This window comes from Colius striatus, chromosome 13 (genome assembly GCF_028858725.1).
Source record: "Colius striatus isolate bColStr4 chromosome 13, bColStr4.1.hap1, whole genome shotgun sequence".
NCBI lineage: Eukaryota > Metazoa > Chordata > Aves > Coliiformes > Coliidae > Colius > Colius striatus.
The window spans coordinates 5,186,532-5,213,384 of record NC_084771.1 but is presented as its reverse complement, the minus strand read 5'-3'; the positions used below and the strand labels follow the sequence as shown (position 1 = coordinate 5,213,384).

The following is a 26,853-nucleotide window of genomic DNA, read 5'->3' as shown; positions in this document are numbered from 1 at the left end:
ACGACTTAACAGATTCATTGTGTTTGCTTTATTCTTTTTTCTCCTATGATGCACAGTCTGTGTTCTTGCAGACTACACGTGAAGTAATTTTACCTTTCAGAATGGACTTTTAAAAAGCTTACTATGGATGAACAGCAGCTGATTATTAAAGCCTTCAGTCTTTAAAAACACAACGATGCTGAAACTAATAGTAAATGAGTCTTGCAAAGTCTTTATAACCAGCTCTATTTCTCCTGAAAAGCCTCAATCTTCCATTGCTTCTAAGAACACCATCACAACCAGTCATATCTGAGATTTCAGCTCCACAAATTTGCTCCAATGCCCTAGACAGGTACTTTTTCTAGTGGTTGAGGCAGAGCAAACAAAATCAATGAATTCTCTCTCGCTGGTATTAATCAGTCTGTGTACCATATATTACCAAGGATCCAACCAATATCAGTCCTTGTGTAGTTTTTTAATTCACAAGAGTCAATACTAATAAGAACAGCATGTGACACCTTGGCCAAAACAAGACAGCATAGGAAGTGCTGAATTTTGGACAATGAAGGTGATACTGAATTTCTAGCTCAGTGTTTACATAGCTGCACAATTTACAAAAGTGCATGAAATGTCAGCAATTGGTAATACATGAGCTTTTACTGGTTTTTGGCTATGACAGATTAATTCCATATCCAGTTTGTATATAATTCACTTAACACCTTTTCTTACTCAAGTTTTGCAATTTCCTGACTAAAATCCCTCTGAGAGTGAGCTGCCCACTATCTCAGCAAACTCCCCTTGCAGTCACATTGCTGTTTGCTTTGAAAGAAGACATGATGGGTAAATACAGAAAAGCTTATTGACCCAGAATGTGGATCATGTTCTGGTTGTGATCTGCCTTTCCTTCCTGACATCATCCACAGCACCGTGTGGCAGGAAGGCTCCTCAGCTGGGCAGGAGGCCAGATGCCAACAAGAGAACAGAACTATTCATGATTTATCCCATGCCTTTTCTATCTTGCAGCAAGCTACTCTGTACTGGTTTAGAGTGGGGACATGGAGGCAAGTGATATGCACATATGATTGACAGCTGTGCCAGGACTAGTTGGAAACAGCATCATCCAAAACGGTGGCAAGACATCTTGCTCTTCCTGGGTAAGCAGCTTATATCCCTGCTGAAGTGTGGCTGCCCTGGAGCAGCTGAAAGCTCACCAAGTGTGCCCCAGGAGGTGGGTTCCAGCCACCCCTCAGGCCATGCCTGAAGGCTGCTAACAGGAATGACAGTGCTGAAGGCTCTTCTCATTAGACATCGCAATATTGTAACGCCACAAAAAGCTTGCAGACAGCTGTAGTAAGACTGCATGTCATTGCTGCACTCTGCCCACACCAGGTGCAGGGGGGCACTTGCATGCCACCCTTAAGCACCGTTTGCCCCATGTTCAGGTATTAATTATTCATGGATTTGCCAAGGATGGATTAATTTTAACCTTCAACACAACTATTTCCAAGCATTAGAAGATATGTATCTGAGAATAAAAAGGGAATCATCTACTGGGCTTAACACAAAATAATCTCACATAAAAGGAAGTATTTTTTAACAGGACATATCTACTTTATGGCACTAGTCTCTTAACTTCATGCTTATGAGTTAGGGAAACAGCCCCTTGGTGGATTACTTTTCATAGTTTGCTCAGTAATGTGTTTACAAAGCCATTGTTACAACAAGATGCTTATATATTTTGATATATAGCATGCACTACAATAGTACATCTTCAGAGATTTCATGGTTATTTTAAAAACTGATTTAAATGATTCTTTACCTTCCCTACCAGCAAAATACAAGTTTATTTCCAGGTACTTCAGGGCTCCATAGTCCAGCCTGACAGTAATTAAGGCAGAATTAGTGGAGCTTTGCAGGAAATGGAAACAGTGGCAAGTGTACAACAGGATGGCTCAAATTCATCTCTGACAGTAGCTCCTCCGAAATAACTAACTTACTCTAGGAATTAATTTGACATTTGAAATTTCAAATAATGGCCTCTATTTTTAACTGTCTGACATTACTGAAGCACATAACTCAGAGCCTCAGAACTGTTAAATGGGGTTTTTTTTCCCATGTTAGAAAACTGCTCATTTACACACTCAAGACACCAAGCCACTCCAGAGATCAGTTTTGTTAAGATGGTACAAAGCATTATTTCAATGCAACCTCCTCTTGCTTGATGCTTACCTGCCCTTAGTAAAGGACAGTATGAGACAAACGTTATCTCTAAACAATCCAATGAATGATACAAAACGCATTACCCCAAATTTAGTATTTGTGAACATCTGTAGTAGTTCCTCTGATCCCATAATTATACAACACACCAATACACATAGCCTAAAGAAAAACTCCTTCTGCCTGAACTCAGACTCCAAACATGGTCTTAGAATCTCGCAGTAAGTTTGGACACTGAGATTTGACAAACCTATCTCTTAAAAAAAATTAATGGCATCTACCTAACGGCTGTTAAAACTTTCATCTGGCTATATATACTATCTACAATGCAAATTGATTCTGCAGCAGTTATCTAACTGTGCAGAGCGTGTAATCCAATTCAGTGAAATCTATTTGTCCATTACGAAACCTCCTTTATCTGATATATAAAATCTAGACATTGTTATGGTTTTTTATTATTTTTTTTTTCCTGAAGAAGACGGCAATCCCTCGGCAGACTTTAGAAAGAGAGGCTAGTGGCTGCCAGGAGGCAGCATCCCCCTGTATGATGGGACATCATTCTGATCCTTCCTCACCTTGGGAAAGGAAGCAGGACCTTCAGAGCATCCTCAGGACCCTTGGGTGTTTAAGGAAAGCCACAGGTTAATGTGAGACGGTGTTGCAACCTGATCTTCAAGGTTATTTGACTTTGGGATGAGGGGGATTCCTGGATAAAGTGGAAAAGAGCAGGAAATCGTTTATGTGACCCTGAGAACCTTCTCCCTTCAGGTTACCACTGCAATCTGCTCTCCATGGGGAAAGAATCAACTTAACCTCCTTTAGCAGTAAAGGATTTTGACTATTATCTCTCTCTAACTGTTGAATTGATTAGATTGGAAAATGAGTAACTTTTATCACACTTGATCTGAAATAGTACTATCTAGCTTATGTTTATCCCTTTACATCTACAGAACAGATAATTGCAGGGATCTTGGGAGTCAGACATGACATTGTGATGTCTCTTTTGATCCCTGGTGCCAGGTTAAAGGAATAAAAAACCCCCAGAACGTTAACCTATGATTTAACACTGGCCACTGTCTGGCTCCTGTGACAGTCTGGTCTTGGTGGTTTAGACCTTTTCAAGTGCATGTCTGGCTCCCTTCTCGCCACGCAGGTTTGTTTGCTGCCAACCTCCAATATCAGTGCAGGCTGGATTCTGCAGCATGTGCTTTACTTTGAACTGAAATAGAGTTTTGCCTAAAAAAAATTAAAGACACAGTTTTTGGATTTCTCATTTTTCTCTCTCTCATTTTCTAAGTACAGGGCAGATTATTTCAATTAAGAGCCTGTCACTGACAATTGTAACCAACCTTTCTTCAGTTCAGTGCAGCAGTTGCAGTTTTAAGTTTCTTTCTGCTTCTGTCAGGATCTAATTTTCAAGGTCCTGTTGCCATGGCAGCAAGCTGGAATTTTAATCCAGTACTAAAGGTCAAGACAGGTCACCAGTTTCAGTTCCTCTTCAATCTCCCCATAAAGAGCCACAAAAAGAAGCTGAGATAAAGGTCTGACCTAACAAAAAATTCCAGTCTAGCACACAGCCAGACTTGAAGCTATATGATTTGTATAGGCTTTCAAATGTGTCTGCAACTATTGAAATTCATGCTAAATCAAATATGGGCAGCACTGATTCGCATTCCTCTCTCTCTTAAAAAATGCACAGATATGCCCTTAAAACACAGTTATGTGCATGTAACTTATCAGAGATACCCAAAAAGCAAATACTTCAGTAGAGTCTAACAGGTAAATAGCTGTGAAAGCAATCCCCTCATTACTTGAGATATTTACTACTTTTGCACAGTCAGATGGGCCTGACTGTTGCTTTTAAGTCTTTCTTGTCAGTATGAGGTAGATGAGTCAATATCCTTCTTCCAAAACCTGTAAAGATCTTTTTTGTCAAGCATTTTGACTGAAGAGCACTTTCCAGTAAGGGGCAATCTCCAGAAAGTTAAACTACCTTCAGATTTTGTTTACTATTTTTATCTTGAAGGATAAAAAGCTCCTGTGGATATTAGGAAACAACTTCTTATTTGCCAGTTTTCTAGGCCCCGTCCTGTGTTTTCCATAACATGGATTTTAATTAAACAATTGGTTTGCACCTACTGGAATAAGGCTACAGACATCTCTCTCCTCCTCCAGAGCTACATCATTTATTTTTTTTTCAGGAAACTGTGGTTACAGCATCAGGGAAAAATCAAAATGCATTTTTCCGAGAAGTGGGGACAGAAGTGAGGAAACAGCTCTTCCTCCAGGAATTTAGAACAGTAATTAGCTCAGCAGTGGGGAATATTTTCCTTTTTCACTGTTTGGGAGGATCTATTTGTAAGGTAAAGCTGTTCTGAATCTGTGGCTCCAAGGGCTACCCAAGACGGAGGATAATGCAGTGAGCGTGGCCCAGCCCCACGGGGTGTTGTGAGAACTTCACTTCATAAAAAATAAGCCCTCTGGCCAGAAAATTGATAGGTTTTGGAGCCCTGCTGAGCCCTCAGCCCAAAGGATAATGGTAGCAATATAAGTTCCTCTGGATGGAGAGCGTAAAGATGAGAAAAATGTTGTGGATTATTGGGTTGTCAGAGGGATTCAGAGTAAAGATGCAAAGAATAAAGTTGTGATATTAGGAAAAGGGGCTGTTAGTCTTATGTAGGATATTTAGGGCACAAATTGGGAGTTTCAAGACCACTCTGGTATTATGAATGCCAAGCTTCCTGGTAAAATCCATTCTTCTTTCAAGCTTATCACCCATTTCCGATGATGACTTTTTGCAGCATGGTGCAGATGAATCTGGGTGACCATTTTCCCAGTTTGTCTCAGGCTACTGAAGTCTACAGTCAGTAAAATATGACAGTAAGAAAGAAAGAGGCTAGAGCAAAGAACACCAGGAAGACAAAGCCAGCGAGAGAAATGGCTCTGAACCTGAAATTTACTGACTGATCAGAGTTAAGACAAAAGGGAGCAGGGTGAGGTCTAAATGTCGGTGTCCAGAAAGCCAAGAAGTTAGTTTATATGCATTTTATCAGCAAGTGTGCAGCTCACAAAACAAACGGGTGGGAGAGGTACTGAGTGTGGTGGCTTCCCCTGCTCTCTCCCGATTTACAGTTTCAGATTTACTGAGTACATTTGTTTTTCAAAATGAATGTTTGAAGTTGCACTGAAATTTGGAAGTGATTCCATCCCACAGAAATGTAAATTGGGAGGTTGGTTTGAGACTGGCCTTAAGCCACAATGGCGCAACATATGCTGCTGCCTGTGGAAAAGCATTTTAAACCTGTGGCAAATTTGTACTTTAACCAGTTTCCAAACTGGGATCTGATACATAGCGGACAGGGAAATACATCCTGAATAAAGCACACTGAAGTTTGTTGCTTACCTGTCTCTAATAACACTACACTGACACTTCAAAAGTGGTTGCATACATCTGGCAGTGACGCAGAGTGCATCCTACTTGAGAACAAAGCATTTCAACTGCTACTCATTAGTTAGGGCAAACACATGTTGAATTTTTAATGGTGGGGTTATACAGTTATCAGAGGAAATTCAAATGAGTTGCAATCAGCAACGCTGGCAAGAATGCAGTTGGTTAGCTTGTTTTGGGCATTCTTAAAGGCAGTAATTATGTAAGTCTCTGATAGTCAAGAAAAATTATTCAGCATTGATCAGCAAAATATAAGAGAATTAATTTAGTTCTGTTCCCACAATCTTTTAAACTGATTTATAAACATGTCAGGAAAACGAGATCATAGAAAAGAATGTATTAGGAAATAACTTTATTTTGACAGGGAGGTTAAATTGTATCTGAGCCAGCTGAATAATGAAAACAAATTAAAAATCTAATTTAGAAATTATTTTGAATAATGAGCTTATCTTCAAGGATACAGGGCTTTTAATTACAACACTGGATTTTAACATATTTCACAGCAGCTGAAATATTTTGCAAGTTTGCTTCTATAGGCAACTGTCCATAGGAAATGCTGGTATGTTTTATTCCCAATTACTTAGTACTTTGCTCAAATAGAAAAGCCTGTGGCACTGAGGAACAAAATGATACAATCTTGACTATCATTGCTCCAAACCCAAGGACTTATGAGGCAAGAAGATGCAAAGCAAACTTCTAACAAAGCAAAACGGTAGGTATGAAAGATGAATGACGTCTTATCAAAACAGGCCCTTCTATTTTCATTTGCTATTTGTCCCTTTAATATGGTGCACTGGAGCTTTCTAGAGATTAATGGAGTTCCAATTACATGCCACTGTTGTTTCACTTATCATAATTTGTACATGGCAGAGCAAGTCTCTCGTATTCATGACTTTCCCAGTTTACCCAGAGGGAATATCTTTGGAACTTCCTACTTCTAACAAACAGACAATACTTAGTGTAATGATTAAAGCTTGCCATGCTCTCTAAGCAAAAATCAACATATGCTAGAAGAGAAAGCAGGCTATCAACAGTGGCATCAGTTGACACTCCTATGCTTTACTTAATATGATCAATTAAAACCTGCAATTAGAAACACTAAAATTTCATCTTCTTCACTGTATGACACCTGGGCTGGACTGAAACTGGAACTCGGATGCAGAGCTGGATACATAAATAGAAACATTCTCTATTCCAGTTGGAGATGAATATTATGTTGTTGATTCATGTGATTGAATTGGAAATGATGCATCAACACTGAATGAATCCCACTTTTTAAGAAGTGATTCCTTTCAAGGTTAAGAATTCATCAGTGCTTCTTGATTTGAACGTTCTGAATAACAACATTACTTGTTGTCGCATTATCCAATATACAATCCTCGCTGTAAAATCCTCTTGATGTCTGATTACTCTTCATAAGGACCTCATGCTGATTCATTTCAAACTGTGAATTACCTTTAATTCATAGCTTGAACGTGCTGCCAAATTTTGTTTTCCATGCACCCAGGTGGCTGTCCCTGACACAGTGGTGAACTTCCAAAAAGCCATTAGATACTTATGAAAAGTAGTTAGCTGTCAAGAAGCACGTTTCCATTTTCAAACAGGCTTCCATCAAGTATTATCATAATCTTTGGAATTAGAAACAAAATGGTATTTACTGAATTGCTTTTAGAACTGTGAAGCGAAATCCCGGCCCAACTGAAACCAGTGGTGAGCCCCCCTTGAAAAATCCTTGGTGAAATTCCACATGAAGAGTTTCAGCTGCTTGTTTTGCTCTTGAGCCCATTGTATTTAGCTATTCTCTAGCCCCCCCCCAGTTTGTGTACTATTACATATGATCCATAACAAAAATTCCATAAGGATAAAAGAAGTTGGTTTTGTCTGATCTGTAAAAATTTGCTGCTCTAAGTTTTTAATGGTTTCCGGTAGTTGGGTGAGTCCATGAGAAAGGCCTTTTAATACTGTATTAATACAGTAAGTATAGGAAGTAATTTTATGATAGGGAAGAATACCATTATGATTACACTCTTCTTTTCAGCTAGGCTTTTATGGAAACTGCCCAAGACTACTCTGCAGCATGATTTTGAAACACAGGATGTACTTGATTAAAAAGGTTCTGGGTAGTTTCCAGCTGGACAGAGGCCAAATGCTAACAACCAAAACAGAACAAAAGGACTGGATGCTTGAGGATGACTTGCTTGCAGTGGTAATTATATAATAGAAACCTAAGTTGCGAGCCGAGTTCGTAGCCTCAAATTCATGGAAGTTGACGGAAAATCCCTCTCAGTGCAATTGGTTGCACCTTATCTGCTCCTGCTTGCTATGCTGCATAATACACTAATCAGAGTAGACTGGCTGAAAACTGGCTGCACAATACCCAGTGGAGATTTACACAGTGCATTTGAAATTAAAAACAGGGAAGCCAAGTGCCGTAGTTTTACATAGCTTGATTTCAGCTGAAAAAAATCACCAGGGTATGCACACACACATGCACATCAGTGGTCAAATATTCATTTTCAAGAGTTTTGAGTGGAAATAAGGACCCAGGGTTAGTTATGTGTACACGTACTCATGTACAACATAGGTGCAGAATTTAGACACAATCTCAACTACCTTCTATCTTACCTGCTGCAAGGCACTGGGGATTGGGTTTCTCCAGTATGTGGATGTAATTGAGTACATTGAAATAATATAATAAGGATGAAATTCATATTTCAGAAAGCTTTACTTAGACAAGGAGTCATGCAACTTGCATCTCCCTGCAAAAGGAAGATGATGGTCAATTAATCTACCTTGCAGTATGCTGCCTCCCTGGAAGCACCTGTAAGCTTATCTTGCAAAGACCATACATCCCTTTGGCCTGATCTTCCATATGCCAATGTTTTTACACCTGAATTCTGCAATGACATATTCAAAGTAAAGTATCTTTGTTCTGCACACATTGCTCAGCCAGCCATGATATAACACAGCACCACAGCAAATGCAAGCACATTACTGCCAATTCCTATGGATTTCTGTCAAAGCCAATGGAATCTATAAGACTGTCACTAGGATCGACAACAGTGGAAAATGTGAAGTTTCACTCCAATTGCACCCTGTAAACTAAAAAGGTTGGGGAATATCTAGAAATATGTCTAGATTAAAAGGCGTCTAACAAAGCATACAGATGAACAAACCCAAAGGCAGTCAGTTTTGAACAAACTGAAATGCAGATAACACGTCCAATTGACAGAATACGTAAGGAATTAGTAGGAGATACAATTTTGAAGTCAGTAAGATCATGCTGTGTGGTTGACAGCATAGCAACAAATGTTACTGGGGATAAGTTGGACTGTAATTTCACTCATCCACTCCAATATCCCTGGAACTGACAAATGTTAGAAAGATTAAATCCTTCTTAATAGAACTGCCATCTGATAAATACTACATTATTAAAATACACAATGACTTCAGGAGCTGTCAATCTATCAGGGTTTATTTGAATCACACTACCCAGCTCTACTTGATACCTTTACGTCTTTCTGCCCCACTCTCTGCTTTAATTTCATTATGTCCTCAAGTACTGTAATTCCAGTGAAACTGGTGGTAACTGCACACACAGATCTAAAGAAACAAATTGGCCTCGTAATACCAAGTCTCACAGTGGACTGCCTTCTAACCTCCCAAAGCCCTATGGAAATTCTTAGAAGCTGCCTTAACAATTTTTCTGCAGTAAAAGAGAAAAAGTGATAGTAATGGGTTAGCTGATCTTCATTTGGAAGCTAAAAATAAAAGTAGCTTTATTGCAGCTCTGATCTCTCATGTGTAAAATCTATCACCTACCATAAGAAGGCAGTTCATTGCAGCAGAAATCTGATTGATAGTACTGGAACTTTAGATCAAGCAGCAGAACAGAGAGCAACTGGTTCATAAAATGTACTCAGTGTCTTCGGGTTTTATATCAGGCTTCCTATAGAGAGCTTTGGTCCCATTAAATGCACTATATACCACTGAGCTCTGAAGCACTGTTCTTTTGAAATTCAGCTTATAACTATAAACCATGATTGACAAGTCTATTACTGTTGGTTACAAACTATTGAAATATTGTATTTTATGGTATACTCACTAAAACATTTTTCACAGTGGAATCCAAATACACTTGCTTTAGGAGAAAAATCATTTTAAGATGTAATAATATTTTTTTACTACAGCATGTGCTTGATCTCAGGTTTGGATCACTTAGATGTTCTGAAACATGAGCATGCACCCATTCTGTTACCACCAACAGTTGCCATAGTTGGCTAGATGCTTTAAAAAATCCCAGCCATTACTGGAAATCAAAGGGTAAAATTAGTTTGTTAAAAAGTTTCATAAACAAATGTTATTCATGCAAATTAGTCTATTTATAATTAACATTCCTACCCAATTATCATTCAATCTGTAGAAAAAAGCCATCTCATTTAAAATCAAATCAGTTGTTTAACCATAAGTTTGTAAAGCTTTACTCTACAAACTTGGTTTGAATGATTACTTCCATAACTTGAGTTTATGTGTAAAAACCTGGAGGTTCAGAGCCTGGTGAGTACATCAATGGATGCGGCACCCATGGCTCACATCTAGTCTAGTCTCACATCTCTTACATGTCACAAACGAATCACTGAATACCAACAACTCCTTTCCTGTACAGAAACCTGTACTAAGAATCAATATATTTAAATTGATCTAAAAAACTTATGTAGGTATCTCTGCATTGATTTTTTCTTTCCCTATAGGACTTTAAAATTGTGTCCTGAGTAGAATAAAGGGAATCACTGAAATAAGTTTGAAGTCATTTTAAATGAAGACGTATTTACACAAACTCCAGTTAAGCTACTGGGATTCTGCATTCAGTAGTTTAAAAACCTTGAACACTAAAAAAAAACCCAACAGCTCTGAGCTGAAATCAGACCCAGACATTTTCCTAAGCAGAAAAATCAACAACCTGCTTTTCAAAGTTGTTGTTTAATTCCTGATGTAAATTATTTGAAGATCCTGTGGTAAAAGTAAAAAAAAAACCCAGTTCAGTCTTAACTCACTGCTCCATTACTGCAGCCTTACAGCAGGGAGGCACCAAAGAAAAATGGTTTAACACAATGGAAAATTAGCTCTTCCACAATTTTAAACTGTCATATTTATAGATCATCTGTGATTTTCAGCTGTTTCAAAGTGTATGAAACTCAAGCCCAGCTTTTCAACACCAGCTAGTAGAATCATTCCGTATGATGTGTTTTACTATCTCCCACTGTATGAATGTTAAAATTCCGGCATCATCTGCTCATTGGGTTGCATTTTCTATTGTAAGAGGCTTAGGATCTGATGAGAGAAGCATAAAAGTGATTTAATTTTGGCAAGCTGTACAAGTAAAATCAGCATTATTTCTGCTTAATAAACTCATCTTTCACACATACCTCTGTTAGCTAATGCTTAAAAAGAAGAAACAGTAATAAGCACTGAAAACATAAAACTGCTTTATTGCTAATTTTTAAGGACTACTGAGAACACCTGAACACCAGGACAAGATTATGAGCAGAGCTAGATTTTAGTTACCTTTGGAGAAATAAGCTCATTCTTTGTGATAAATTCGAAACAAGATTTAAAGCTGGAAATAATAATACTTACGACTTTTGTGGCACTGACTTAGTTGCAACTTTCCCTGCTGGATCACTCCACTCTGCAAACAAAGGAAACACATTTTCAAATGTCAAAAGATTACTGTAGAATTAAAATGCACCCAAAGCTGTCAGCCCATCTAATTATACTTGGTTTCACAACATGCCACAATGCACATGTAATAAAAAATGGAACTGATCTGCTTTAGCACCACAGACATTAATTTTTTAGCCCTTGTTTTAATGATATTAAGCAGAAAAAAAGACCCAAAACAACCAAACCCTGATTGTTAGGACTAGGATGATAAAAACCTACTTTGTACATTGCATCCTGAGGTCAGATGTTGGGAGTCCTACAAAGAAGAACATACAAAATGTCAGCATTAGTTAAATCAGATGAAGAAGGTAAGATATATTTTAGCTTGCTAGATTAAGGGCACTGGCATTACACAAACAGGGAAGGAGATGGTACAGGGAAGAGATCACATGACTCTCAAGGCAGCACCAGTGACATTAGTTTAAAAAAGCATTAACTGTGGAGACAGAGCACCACTGAGGGACTCTTTCAGAGTTCAGACAAGAGCTTGTCCTCAGCTGCCATAAATCTACATACCCCCTTTATGGAGACACTGCACAGATTTATACCCACAGTGGTCCCAGCCTTTTCCAGGCTGGGCCATGGATATGACTATGAGCCATCCATGATGTGCAATTTAGGCTGCACCATGAATGCAACTGTGCATTAAATTCAGCACCACTGCCTTGCTTTTTCTTTTTGATCTCACTGCCTGGAGAGTAACCTTTTATTGTTAGTCTCTGTTTTTGTTTGGACTGTGACACACAGGATTTGATAAAGACGCAGGAAGCAGATCTTCACTTGATGGAAATTGGTCTGAATCCAATGAAATCAATGGAAGTACAACAACTTTAAACCAGCAAAGAATCTGGCTTGTAACGTTGAGCATGCTAATGCCCTGACTCTTGTTGGCTCACAATAACTAAGCTGCTTCCCTAATGTCACAGTGTTTTCTTGCTTAGATTTTCTCTAGGCTTTATAGTTCACAGTGATTGTAATCAGCTTTCCTCCCAAGCAGAGTCTGATCATTTGAAATTAAGGTGTTATTTACAACCTCATCTTACAGCCAGGCACTACTTTGCTGGAAGTGTTAGTTCTGTAGGATGTTAAAGTCATTAAAGACCTCACTGCACTTCCTCTTAGGGCACTATTAGTTCCTAATATTATACTGTGTTGTCAGTCAGTCCCTTGTGAAGTAAATCATGCCCTAAGAGTAAACATGGCACTTTAAATTTGAATGTCAAAGGGATAAATTGTTCTGATAAGTTCTGCCTTTTTTATCACACTTTTTTTTAATATCCATTTCTCACGAGGATACTTTTTTCAATAGTTAAATTGAGATCTTCTAATAGTGCCTGCCTCTGCTTTAGACGGCTGCACAATCCAGCCACATTGTGTCGAAGATCTATAATTTGGCCAGCTGTAATCAATTTAATATGATGTCCTAAAGATATATTTCTGCTGTGGTTTTTTTTTTCAAGTAAATCTAGCAAGCTTGGAAACATTTCTGTGCCTATTTCCTGAAATGCTAGCTAAAAAATAATTAAACAATTCAAAAAATAAGTTTGTATTGAAGTGATCTGGACAAGAATTTTAGGAGCAACATTTAACGTGCCCAGAAATTAACTTTGATGTGGATCTTAAAACTTCAAAGCAAACTTAATAGAAACAGAAAAGCCAAACAAAATTTTAGCTTCCCTGAATCTCTGCTTATACTGCTGCCAATGGAGATAGTGACAATCTGCAGGAGTTAGATCAACTTTTGCAGGGCCCGTGGAAAACAGAGCACTAAATTAAGAGGTAGTATAAATTAAAACAAATACAGCTTCCAGCAGGTGAAACCCTCTACTCTCACTCTATTCACCCAGGTCAGACTCCACTTTCACCTGAATGCATTCACCTGACTTCAGCCCAATTTGCAGTGAGCATTCTACTGTTGTATGACTGAGACTTCTGACATTTAACGCCGCAGCAGTTAAGTGCAGTGACAATGGCAGCGTTACAGCAGGAACAACCACATTCCATTGAAATAAGGCATTCTGGGCACTGGCTTGTTTTTGTTAGGAAGCCACAGATTCTGCTGATTTCACATGATTTCTAATTAAGTATCTCAGACGAGGGAATATCTGCCAATCAGATAAAATCAGTAAGAGGAAAATCACATTCCAGCTTCTAAACCAGGACATGATTGCTTGAACCATAATGTCAAGCAGTCAGTACCAGGTTCATAAGCTATTTTCCAAGGTCCTGACTCTAGAAACTTTTATGTAGCTCCATGTCAGGCTGGTGTAGATTTCCCACCCTGAGAAAATTCTTCCCTTCCCCAAACACTATCAGCTCACAGTTGCTCAGGTCCCAGCACAAGATGATTCCAGCACGAAACGCCCTGGGTACCAGCTTGATCTCTAACAGTGCTACCTGAATCATAGCTAGATGGTAACAATGGAATTTGGGCACGTTCAAATCATATAACTTAACAATTCACTGCATGTTAGGTGAACTGCAGGTGATCTCCAGGCTCGTGCTTTTGCCGTGGCAAATTCTGAGTGTATGCTTTTAACAAGGCCAGGACTGAGTGCGCACAAAGACAGATGCCACAGCACTGCCTACATGCAGGAACATTTTAAATGCCATCATAATGCGACCACACAGTCTAAATCTCATCATACAATCAGCTGGAACAAGTGACTGTTTCAGCTGTTGCATTGCACAAATAATAAAGGAAGAAAACCAAACAAGTAAAATATATTGTACTTGATGTAGAAAGACTCTTACAACAATCGAGAAAAAGCTCACTTTACCTCCACTGCAACTTCTGCAGCTTTAAATAAGCAATCCTACTAGTAACAACAGTCTGATTGGGAATTTCCAACTAAAAATAGGTATTTGAAAATGGAGCCAATTGCAAAAACAAAGTCTCCAGCAAAGAACACTCAACAGAATGTTAACCACGTCACTGCTAAGCCTACTTGTACCTTGCTTGGGATAGAAAACTTGGTCTGCTCAGCCTTGCCAGGAGTGTGAATAGCAGTAAGAGGAGGCGGCCAGGAATGGGTCATCTCCTAGGAAGGAAAAAAACCATAGTTTTGAAAACATATTCATGTACAGAAAGAAAAAAGAGAGGAAAAAATGATCACGCATTTTCCACTGAGCCTGAAGATGCAGTTGCATCATCACCCATTGTTAGTGGTAGATGAAAACCCTGGGAAAGAGTGCAAGGGCAGGTTTTATTTGAAAATTTTGACCATCTGTGTCTTTATCAGGTGGCAGCTGACTCCACGTCTGTGGTCAGCCTATCAGGCTGTATGAATGAAGCCATCAGAGGAATGGAACAGGGTTTTACCTGCCAAGCCCAAGCAGGAAGGGATCACACTGGATGGAACCCTATAGAGGATTGCAAGGTGGCAAAATATAACCCTATTCCAGATTGCATAGTAGCAAAATGAATGAGACAGGTCTATAAAAAGCTGGAGTGGGCTTGCTGTATGAATGGCTGGTGTAGAACTGAGCAGGGATGGTGTCCTGGGCACCAAAGCATCTTCTCATGGCACTGTCCAATGGTGATTACTGTGGTTTGCAGTGTCACAGCATCAGAGCACTATCAATTCCATTTTAAAACAAGGGACAGGGAGATTAGGTGGCTTGCATGGGGTTGCACAGAAAGTCTGTGCTTAACTAGGAAATCCAAGACTGGTGAAGACCTGCCTAAGGTTGGTCTTCATCAGACCAAGTAAGCAACATGCCCATTTTCTGTGCCAGTGTGTAAACTGATCATTTGTACAGGCATGTTACAACTGCCTTCACAGAAATCACCTGGGTGCCCATGGCAATCAAATACAAGCTGAAGAGTTACTGCCTTTTCATACTGAGGCCTCGAAGCACCACCCCACCAAGCTTGGGGAAAAATTAGTAAAATAGAGGAACTGAAAAAGTGTTGTTTTAGGCAGAGCTTGTAAATGCCCTTCTAATCAGTGTGTTTTATGGTACATTCTCTCTTATCTTTGTTTTTAATTTAAGAAATATTCAGAGGCAGTAATACTTGTCTCTGGCAATCCGTTACATCTTTGTCTTGGTTGTTTTTCTTTGCCTACAAAGCTCAGAAAGGATTCTTTCCCTAGACAAGGGAGACAAAGAGCAAAAGAGGGTCTGATTTAGGAAGTTTTGCGTGCAATGGCTGTAACAGTTGGACTGGATGATCTTAAGGTCTTCTCCAACCTAAACAATTCTATGATAATCCTGACTGCAGTAAACTAAACTTCCCAGCTGCTTCTTCACACTAGGTCAAGCCCAGGGTCACTCACAACAAAGCTTATGAACACACAAGTTTCTGTAGGTAACACGCTAACCACTGCAAATGCTCCACAAATAAAAATTCAACACCATACAATTAATTAAAGAAAGTATAACTGTTGTCCAGAGAGCAGTGTAGTCAGTGCATTTGGGCTAAAGACATAGCCTGGGAGCTATACATCTGGATGCTAATGTATAGTTTTCACTGAAGATACAGGCAGCCAGTTTCAGGTCTCTGTCCTTGCAAATCATGTGTCATACAGGAAGTCTGGAGAGAGAAAGGAAAACTACGCACCATGGTCCTCAGTCACTGGGACAGACAGACATGTAAACTTTCCCTGAGCTCCTGTTATTCACTTTAGGCATTTTATTGAAGTCCATCAAATTTCCACCCATAGCAATGCTGCTACTGCAGTAAGGTCTGGCTGAGCTCCACAAGGGACAGAACTCAGGAACAACCACCATGGAGAGAAGCCCTCACCTGGAGGGCCATGCAGGGCAGCCTGAGGCCAAGCTCTGCCAGCTCCTTCTGCAGATGACCCAGGGACAGGGGAAGGTGCAGATGTCTCTGCACTCCTAAAAGAGCTTTTACATTTCTGCTTGTAGAGCTCAGAGCCTTTTTTCACTGCAAAAAGCCCAAAGGATGGCAATGAGGAGGAAAGAGGCAGCTAGTGAACAGCTTATTCCTCCCGGTGGGTGAGGCTGCAGCAGCTCAGGGCAACGATGAGAAATACACTATTATATTGCATTGATTGTTTGACCTCTGCACAGAGAAGGCAGAAAAAGATTTAAGCACTCAGTGAACTTTTCTGTGAGATAATATAATCCAAATCCTGCATGCCTCTGCCAAATCCTCTGCCACAGAGGTTGCTTTGTGGCAAATCTCTTCATAGCAAAACGATGAAACAGAGGTTACATCGCATAATTAAAAGAGGGACAGGCAGCCTGATTGAAGGCAGAAACAAAGCATATTCTAGAACTGCAATTATAGACTTGACCTCAGTCTCTTCCAGCCCACGCATAAAAGGCTGGACAGAGGCCTAGGACTCATGGGAAGGTGATGCCAAGAAACATTTCAGAATATTCACTATCAAAATATATCTAGTGTCTACCGAGTACCAACTCGGTGGGAAGAAGCATAAGCAAATCTGGTCATGTCCCTGCCATGGGATACCTGAACATTAAACAGTGGGGAAAAGGAAAAATGAGACTATTATTTGAGGAAATTCAATTACAAGGCAAGAAATCCTGACTCCACTGAAGTCAGAGGCAAAAATCAGCTTCAGTGAGGTTAGAACTATGCAACTTCTGCATTTACAGAGTGACCTTTTGAGCATAAAAGTCTGTTACAAAGGTACAAGCTAGATACATTGAAGCTTCAATTATCACTGTAACAAAAAATTATTGGATAAAAAGTTCCAGACAGGATCACATATGCAAAACAACACAAGTATTTAAAGCTCAGTGTACAAAGACTGCGTGTGGAAGGAGTGAGAGAGTATATAGTTACTTAAAGAAAAAGTCTACCTAGAGACAGATGCCACAGCAGTTGACCAAAGAACCTTGAATGATCATATAGTTGTGAGCTTACTCCTCTCAAAAATGTGACTTTAAAATGTATGAGCAGCAACCCCACACAGCTGCATACTACAGTCATTCAGAGCCATACTGAGCTACAGAATGACATGCAAAAATGGCTCAGCACTGTTTCCAGGGAAGGGTCAAAACCCCAACCTCACATCCTGCAGAGATGTGACCATCTGCTTAACTCTCTCTTACTTCGTTCCTTAAGCACATGCACGTTTCTCTGGGGAATCAGAAGAAAGGACATCGTTTGTTTAGCCACCCACATGACTTCACCATTCTTTGCTACATCCCAACTTCTTTTGGAGGTCCCTCATCTTTAAGTACTCGCTAAGCTCTTTTTGTTTAACTTCTGAAATTTGATATATATATCTACTAATATATTATGACTATAAAGAACCACACAGACAGTGTGTGTTGTGCATGCAGCCATTAAAGTCTAGATATCAACATCTTGGTTTGTAAATACCTGGGAAAGCAGGCAAGGAAATGCATTCTGGTTTTCTTTTTTTTTTCAGGAAAAGTTAAAAAGCTTTTAACTTTATCAATCCAAATTTGGAAGTATTTAGAATTTCCTAGAAGTAACAATAATAAAACTGAGCATATGAAGTGCTTTAAAGAGGAATTTAATGGAAACAAAGTAATCCCAGAAAATTGAGTTAGGATTTATTTTCACATGGTTTGGACTTAAAATAATTCCAAAATCATGTTAACTGTTGGAGTGGGGAGATGATTGCTATGGAAGCATGCCTTTTTTTTATAGACCTGGAGATTAAATGAGAAAGCAAACCTGCATAGTCTGTTGGCTTAAAAGTCACTGCTGTCCTCTGATGTAGTAACGTCAAGCATCCTCCTTTCTGAAAATTAGTTAAACATTGCTTTAATTGACTCCATGTGCTTTATTTATTAGGGCTAGGCACGCTCGTCTCTTCAGCTAAGTCTGCTTTTTTCAGCTTTAAAAGCCCTCAGGTAAGTAACCAAGAAGGACATATGCAGTCATGCTCTAATGAATCACCAAAAATACAAATACTCTGAGCAAACCTTTTACGGGCTGCAGAGGTACAAGGCCAAATCACGATTTAAAAGGAAGGAGAGGACCGGGGAAAGATTTAAACTTGCAAGTTTCTAAGGAACAGCTTTGAGCAAGAGAATGGAGTTCAGAGGATATGGGGCAGATGGTAAATAGCTTTACAAAACCAGCCCCTAAAATTAATAGCTGCCTTCAAGATTTATTTCCTTTCTCTGTATTTCATTTTTTCCCATCATTTCCTTCTTGTTCAAAAGCAAGTGTGCAGTGTTTTTAAATACAGATAAAAGCACTGAGCCCAGCTCTAAGAGGTCATTATGGAAAAAAGCAGCTAGACTGTGTACTCTGTGTTCCTACTGAGGCAGCTTCCCTTCCTACAGTGCACTCTAAACTGCTTAGCCTGATCTAATTTGAAGTCTCCCAAGATATAATGCTCATGCTACTTCCCTTGGGAGAATTGAGGGGAGACATAAGAACAGCCTTCAATTACAGAAAGAGCTGTTGCTAAAGGAGAGAATAATCCGTTCTCCAGTTTTATGGTGGATATGAACTTAAACTGCAGCCAGAAGGATTCCAGTTAGACACAAGAAAAAGCTCTCTAATGGTAAGGACTGTGCAGCACTGAAACAGATTGCTCTGAGAGCTACACAGACTCCATCTTTGGAGGAACACACTTAAGAACAGATTAGCACCTATCAGTCAGGAATGGCTTAGTCAGAATTGATTCCTGCATTGGGACAGGGATGTGTAGTAGATGATGAGATTTCTAATACCCTTCCCAGCCTTTCTGCTTGTTCTGTAGTTTAATTGCCCTCACTGCTGCTCTTGTGGATAGCAGAAACACAAAAAAGACTAAAAAGAAAGCAACAATCCTGGTGTTTTTCTTCTGTGGCATTAGAGTCCACAAAGGCAGTTTCAGGAGGGGCACTTTGCCCACATCATTAGAGGGCAGTCAGAGGATCAGGAGGAGGAGCAGCCCTGCACACATTGCTAGCAATAAATGCAGTCTAAGGCCACTGCTGCTAACGAGACCTTATCTCTCTGGTATTCTCTCTGTAAACTGTCCTTCTCAATCCTTTTAACTCCTAGCTAAATCTGTTGCTTTAGACTTTCTCCAATTTAAAGTTGCATTCAGAAAAAAATTAATATATGATGAATAGATGTTCTAAGGTTATTACAAACTTGATGGTACTAAGCAACCTACTGCCTTGATGGAATAAAGCTAACCAAGTGATTTACCATTTATTAAAGACTCTATTAATGATTTATTCATGTTTTATTAACTATTTATCAATGCAACCTGAATAAAAAGCATGTCTTGTTTCACAGTATCTTTCTGATTTCTGCATTTATACAAACCTGATCAAACTCTCTCTGCTAGGAAGCCAGTAATGCATGAGAAGCAGCCACATTTTATGTGTGTGATGCATACTGAATTAAAAAACATCTCAACCCTTTTCATCTTTGGGGAAAAGGCTAAGGAAAGAATGAATATATAGATAGATATTTATACATGTAGAATCAAATGACACTAAAGCCTAAAGGAACACAAAGGCAGTAAAGCTATGGGTTGTTTCTCATTCATATTCCTTAAGAAGGAACAAATAGTTTGCACAAGCGGTTTGGAATATCCTGACCAGTAACCTGGCCAAAGGCTTCCTAAGGAAGGGATTTTGATACATTGTCTGTATTGACAGATACACAAGAGACAAATTTGTGGATATGCATTTGATTATCATGTTTCAGCCTTTAGAAAAATTTTCAGCATCAAAGGGACATAACATCTTTTTTTCCTGTTGCAGAGAACAACAGAAAAAAGACTTCAGGGATGACCTGATGACCTCCAAGAGTCGGTTTTCCTGGTATGAACAGGCAGGTAACTTCTTACTCATGCAAATGTTACAGTAAATGTGGCTAGTGGCCAGTGCATTTTTTTGGATGAACAATGTGTCAGCATCTGCAATGATGCCTTTGTTATATCACAATTCATCTTACTACTCTACCAAAAAACTACTAGAAAGCCATTTGGAAACAGGCTGCAACCATGCATGAGTTCATTATTGAAAAGTTAGAGTTTATTCTACAAAAAGCAACCATTTCCCTGACCATAATCTAAACCCAATGTTCACTTATGTTTTTTATCGGTGATAACAAATAAGTTCCCTTTGGCCAACTTGGGAATGGAATGCATTCCATATCCTCTCATAGTAAATTAATATTCCTTTCCATATCAACAAGAAAGAGAAGGGAGCCTAAAATTATATTCAGAGAAAATGAACATAGAAATTGCTTTAGAAGCCAATAGTAGTTGACTATAAGCCTTACAACATATATTTTCCTTTCCTACTCTATATAACAGCTGGAAATCCACAAAGAAAGTGATAGCAGTATGGATATTTTCTGTCTCTGTTGAGCTTCTCAATACTCTCTGACTCCTGTATGCCTCACACTTTTCAATACGTTTTCCTCATACTGTAGCTTTTGTAACTAATAACACTCATATTCTTTGCTTAGAGCATTTAGAAGACAATAAAAAAATAGCAAATCATGACTGATACACTTACTGCTCTAACCAATCTTGTGTATGTGAAGAAAACCAATGTTCCATTACAATGAGAAGGTACCTCAGCTCAAGAAGCTGTTTTAGGGAGAGAGAAATGAAGCTACATCACATGAACCCACCACTGGATTTCCAATTTAACAAGTCTGACACAATCCTAGAAATAACCACAGCCTATATAATTGTATGTCTACACTGTCAAATGATTTAGCTCCCTGCTGGGTCCTGGGCCTTAAACAGTCCACACTGTGTGTATAATAGTTCATTCCCAAGGCTCCTCTGTGAAGCGGGTTGAATACATCTCTCCAAGGTGGATCATGACAATTTTCTTCAGGGTCCACCTCAGGAAGATTATATGGTCAGAAACTGTCTTGAATGTGGCATACACTGCCCAGGACAGGTCTCTATTCAACCTCAAGCAGGTTTTGTGTCCTGGAGCACATTCTGACATGTTCTTGGCATGGAAGGGACAAGTAGCACAGCCCTCTAAGGGCCTTACTATAGATACATCATTTTGGTGAACTGAAGCAAAACAAGGGGTCTGTAGCAGCTCTATCCCTCCTCTTTTCAGGCATAGGGTACCTGCATAAACAAAGTGCAGGAAGAACATGGGGAGGTAACAACATAATTGAGGAATCACACAGTGTAAGAAATGAAATAGGATCTTACAGGAAGCACACAGGAGAGCTCTCTTGGCAAGTTCTATATGAGATAAATTTAAGAGTTCTGTGGGAAAAGGAGGCCTGAGAAACAGTGAAGTCAAAAGTAGACACATCTTGCATGGACGACTGCGTCTCTCTGACCCATACGGTGTTTGTTCTATACCATTCCCTAAGCTTTCCAGGGAAAGTCCAGAAGATCAGAAGTGTTGTCATTGTGACAAGCCATGAGCCTTCAGAGAGTCCAAAGATAGGCGTGTACAATGACACTGAGGAAACTCCACTTCCCATTCAAGAGAGGCAGAAAGCATCTTCTCTGTATGCAGAGTATGTGGGGTTTGTTAATGATAGGCTGTATGCAAGGAAAGGAAGACCAAAGCTTTGATGTTTTGCTGAGCACATGTCAGATCCTGGCCACATGAGGTATTTGTATTTCCATATAACTATTCTTCTGGACAGACCTACTGATGCGTCAGGAACACAGAACTGTCAGAATGGGTCAGACTCGAGGTCCTGCTTATCTGGGATGCTGGTAGACAGTGGTCAGTGCTGTGTCTTTCACAGAGCACTTCAAGAACATCAGAGCAATCATGAGGGTAAAAGCATGGTCCTCAACACTTACTAATTCTCAGCCATGCTGAGATCCTGTCTGTTCAATACTGCATTCAGAACTGGATGTTCAGTTAACACCAGCTAACACCAATTTTAGAGTCCTACTCTAAATTAATTAATGAAAAGTCCATAAATATTAAGGTAGTTGAAGCCATGTGTATCAAACCCACTTCCAGAAAGGCATCCCTCATCTGTCACTCTTGGTAACTAAATTAATGACTTTGTTGCCCAATGCACAGAAAAAAAAGTCTTGCTGTGGACAGTATGGTCAATGCAATCCCTCCTGTTCTTGGCAGCTTCTCACCCCCCTGAGACTCACAGCCATATCCCATTGATTTTATTTACTCAAAAAGATATTTGTTGGAAACCATCTCCAGGGATGACACATCTAATTTTCATTAGAAGAGATAGGAAGAATGCATTGAACTGTTAAATACAACATAATATCCTGGCAGTATAACAGTATAATATAAACAAAGGCACAATAAGTAATAAAAAGCTAATTCTTTCAAAAGTTACTAATACCAACATATAATTTCATCTCTGCAATTTAAAAAACATTGGCAACTTTTCTCCAAGTAAATAAGCAACTGTGTTTTGAAACTATTCACTGCTGGCACTTGTTTAAGGGAATCTGGTAATTTGTTCCATCCATCCTGAGCTTCACAAGCAGAAAAGCATGTCTTGAATCGCCTGTTTTCTTCTCTGAAGCTTAGAGTTCACACCAAGAGGAGAGTAGAACTATAATTTACTGTTACAAAACAAGGCTGCACCTACCCTGAGGCACTCCACTGTGCACATTTATACAATACATTACACCATCTCCTTTACATTGCCAGATGTAATCAATTTATGGGTTTTTTTTTAATACAAAATACGAGTGTGAATCATGTAGTCACATGACAAGACCTTATCCATGTAATTTATTACAAAATACATTTAACTTCTGGAGCCACTTATGCCATCATTGTGAAAAAACAAAATCTCCCAATTTAATACAGGCAAAATTAAGTTACTAAACTACAAACTCGTTCTATAGGCTTAGCACAGAAACCATTTAAGTTTTACATTGTGCACTAAGTTTTAGACTCATGTAACCAGCTTATAGCCCACATCCTGACCATATGATGAAACTGAGACTAAAAATCATCAGGAATCTGAAAGCATCAACTTGTGCCAGAAGACACCAGCTTTAATCTTAAAACAGGAACATCAATTATCTGAAACAGCACATAGGGGGAAAATAAGAAACCAGGTGGGGCAACTTCTGTGAGTTTAAAGCTGAATTCCTGTGTGTAAGCCATCACTTGCTTTCATTAAAATTGGATACCAAGTAGTTGGTCATCAAGTATAAAGAAATGAAGCTACCACACACTGCTGTACAATACACATTGAAATCTTTCACAAAAGCTGGGGTTTTTTGCCTTCAAAACCAAGACTCTGCCAGATCTCCTTTATTCTGCTTACCACACAAGCAGTATTGCAGCATGGGTTTTCCTGAGAGCGTGTGCCAGAGTAGCATTTCTTTTTAACAATAAGTAATTCCATCTTCCACAGTCTCATCAACACCTCAACTGTAATGTCATTAAAATAGTGGTTTGAGGCTAAAGCAAAGACAGAGGGAACATTTAGAAAAGCTCAAATCTGCCCTTACAGAAGCAATCCTTTTTCACGAGTTCCTCTTTTTCACCCATGTGATGCTCTCCATACTGTGTGTCCCAGCTGAAAACTTGCTTCTCCCTTTATGTATGAACAATGCACTCTCCCATATGGAGTATATTTACCTTCCCAGTGTCTACATCAGAGATTATCAATGGCAAAGACTGTCCCTATTTTTTTTTGTCTCATGCAATGCCTGAGATAGTGGTGGAACTTCTGAATATTGGCTGGAAATTTGGAACAGTGAATTTGGCTGTAAAATCCTGCATGGACAACACAGCCAGTTTGATCAGCATTCCATGAGCCCTGGATGGATAGAGAACTTCAAACTGAAGTCTGATCATTGGATCCTTCAATTTAAAAACCCTGTGGTTTTTTTTTGTAAGGTTAACAGCTCAGCATGTTTACCAAAAAATATACTTTGGGTTCTGGCCTGAAACAGAGAGGTAGAGTCCTTGCTGCCTCTCACACTCAAACCTTTAATTCTCTTCTCTTACAGAACGATTTAAGCAACCACCTGAAACCCTATCCCCTGACCTGGCATCTATTATAGTAATTTTAGCCTTTGGAAAAGAACAAACATTTCAGTCTGGATTTCCTTTTCCTCACTTGTGCCTTGAAGCAGATCTGTTCCTGCATCTGTGTGTCCTGTAAATCATGCCAACACTCCCCTTTGATCCACTCCTGCTAACCTAACAGGTGTAGAATAAATGGATGTATGTTAAAAAAGATGTTTTGATACAACATGTATTTTTTTGGCACGTCAGCCTTACCCAAATAAGCCAACTTAAAGAGTAAAGAAAACCTAAGCCAAAACATGCTGAAGTCTTTTTTTGATCTCTCTTAAGGTATGGAAGCTTCAGAGTATTTCTGGTAGACAGATTCCCACTGTCAAGAGCATGCATCTGATTCCTCATTTCCCAGCCCGTTCTTTCTTACAAAGTTAACATCTGAGGTTAGAAATGTTAAATACTGAGAACTACCACTGTGACATATGACAGCTGAGGGTGTTTGGTCTCACACAGAGCAGTCCTAACGTCTGAAATCAGCATGTTCAGTCTATACACCAGATTAATATATCCTTCTCCCATGCTTGCATTCTGATAACAAATTGCATTGAAACAAACTAATTCCTAAAAACAGGCTGAAAAAGGGCAAAGTCCATAACCCTCCTGTCTCCAAACACTACTTTTTCCCACAGAAAAAAACACAGTGAATAGGACACAAAAGTGGCGGCACTAAAATGAAGTAAGTTTCGTGCTTCAGTATTTAAAGTTATATATCTGCATTACTAGACGATGACATATATTGTCTTTGTTGCTTCTAGATGGTCAAAAAGGAACAGTAAACTGTTCATTACCAATAGTTTATCAGGAGTTATATGAGTAATCTGGAACAACTTGGAGTAAGCCCAAGAAAAGACCACCCAGTAGACCCATGGTTGCTAGTTAGGCTCTAAGCAGTTAGTGCTATTTGCAACTCCAGATGGTGTCAAACAGTGACAATTACCAGTTATCATACAAAGACAAACTGGAACAAACCTGCCAAAGAATACTTTTTTTTGTTATCTTTTTTTAGTACAAAGTGCACTGTATTATCCTGTTTCAAGCAATTACCAAAAGGAGCTGTTGATCTCACTTTGCTGGAGAGATACAAAGGCTAGAGGCAGTAACACAGCATCCTTTTTGAAGGGTAACTTGTGCTCTAAGTGAAAGACAGCGTAAAATGACAATGCTGCTGCAAAGGAGACAGAATGATACATTTAGTCAAATTCCCAGTCTAAGTCTTTTCAAAGAGCACAAGCAGTTAGTCTAACATTCCTTAGGGTTCCTGAATCCTTTCAAACGTGATAGCTTTCTTGTAGTTTACACTTATCGTATTAAGGAAAATGGTAATGAGGAGATCATGACAACTTCTTTTAAGAGCAACAATGACTCAATTGCCAAGGAAAAAAGGAGTGATAACTATTTTCATGGAAAGAAGTCTCCAGTGAACGCCTCGCTGTTGAAGCTGTGTTCTTTGTTTTTGTCTGAACTTGAGATTGACAAGGGGCTGCTCTTCAAAAAAATCTGAGCACCAGTTTTCATTTGATTGGTACAGTACTCCTTTTTTTTTCAGATAAACTGGCAGCTCAGACCTCTTATTGAAAACATTAGGGACTCAAGAGGTTACAGATGATAAAATACTGGAATAAATGGGAAGGGAGTAATTGGCTTGATTTTTAAAAACAACACCCTCAAAACTACTGGGAATGTTCTACAAACCAAACATCAAGTTGTTTTGGTTTTATTTTCTGGGACTCAGAAGAATATTTTTAAAGGTTACTGTACCTTGGGGTACACAAGCAACATATCCTTATGGCAAATAAATTAATGGATTACAAAGCTCAAAGGGGCCTTTAACACTCAGTGCTCATGCAATAGATTCCATCACAAGATCTCAAAGCATTTCTCACAAGAGATCAGTACCTGTCATTTTCAAGCTTGTCTCCAAAGGTGAAATTTGGTCTGTGCCTTAAATCATCCACTCAAACCAGCAGCAAATGCAATGAACACTATCCCATCCTTTTTTTCCCCATTAGCAGCCCATGTAAGTTTCCTAAATCCATGTGTGTCCATGTCCTTCCCATTTCACCCTACAAAGTACTGTCAGGTACTATTTCCAACTCCCACTCCTTGCAATATTTGATTAGACACTGCAAAGAAATTTTGGAATACAGGAAATATGTAAAGAAAAGGTATAAACTGTTGAGAACAGGGTGATATTCAGAGCAGAGCCCTCACCCTAGGAACCCTGGAAGGCAATACAGCAACACTTGTGGCACATAGAATAAACAGTACACGTGGAAAGTTGAACAAACATAAATCTGGGAACTTAGTCTGCACTTTAGGTTCATGTTTGTAGTCAGTTTTTATCTCTTGCCTCTGAACAATGGTCAACAAACACCTCAATGCCTTGAACTAATAAAACCATTTTCCTTTCTAATGCTACAGCCTGACATTTTCTTCAGCTGAGTTCTGCAAGGCTGGGTGCCTCTATGTCTGCTTCTAAATCAAAAAGAAATGTGAGAAATTCCTTGGGAAAAAAAAAAAAAGGGGAAATAATAAAAGAAAAA

General features: G+C 39.2%; 1 protein-coding gene across 4 annotated transcripts in view; it reads right to left on the bottom strand.

The window, feature by feature from the left end:
• Positions 1-26,853, bottom strand: part of AFF2 (ALF transcription elongation factor 2) — a 335,336-nt gene that overhangs the window by 114,434 nt on the left and 194,049 nt on the right. For all 4 annotated transcript variants that reach the window (XM_062006330.1, XM_062006333.1, XM_062006332.1 and 1 more), the window contains exons 5-7: positions 14,323-14,409; positions 11,588-11,624; positions 11,282-11,333 (exon numbers count right to left, since the gene is read on the bottom strand). In XM_062006330.1, the coding sequence (XP_061862314.1) occupies positions 11,282-11,333; positions 11,588-11,624; positions 14,323-14,409 (176 nt within the window). The remainder of the gene's footprint in view (positions 1-11,281; positions 11,334-11,587; positions 11,625-14,322; positions 14,410-26,853) is intronic.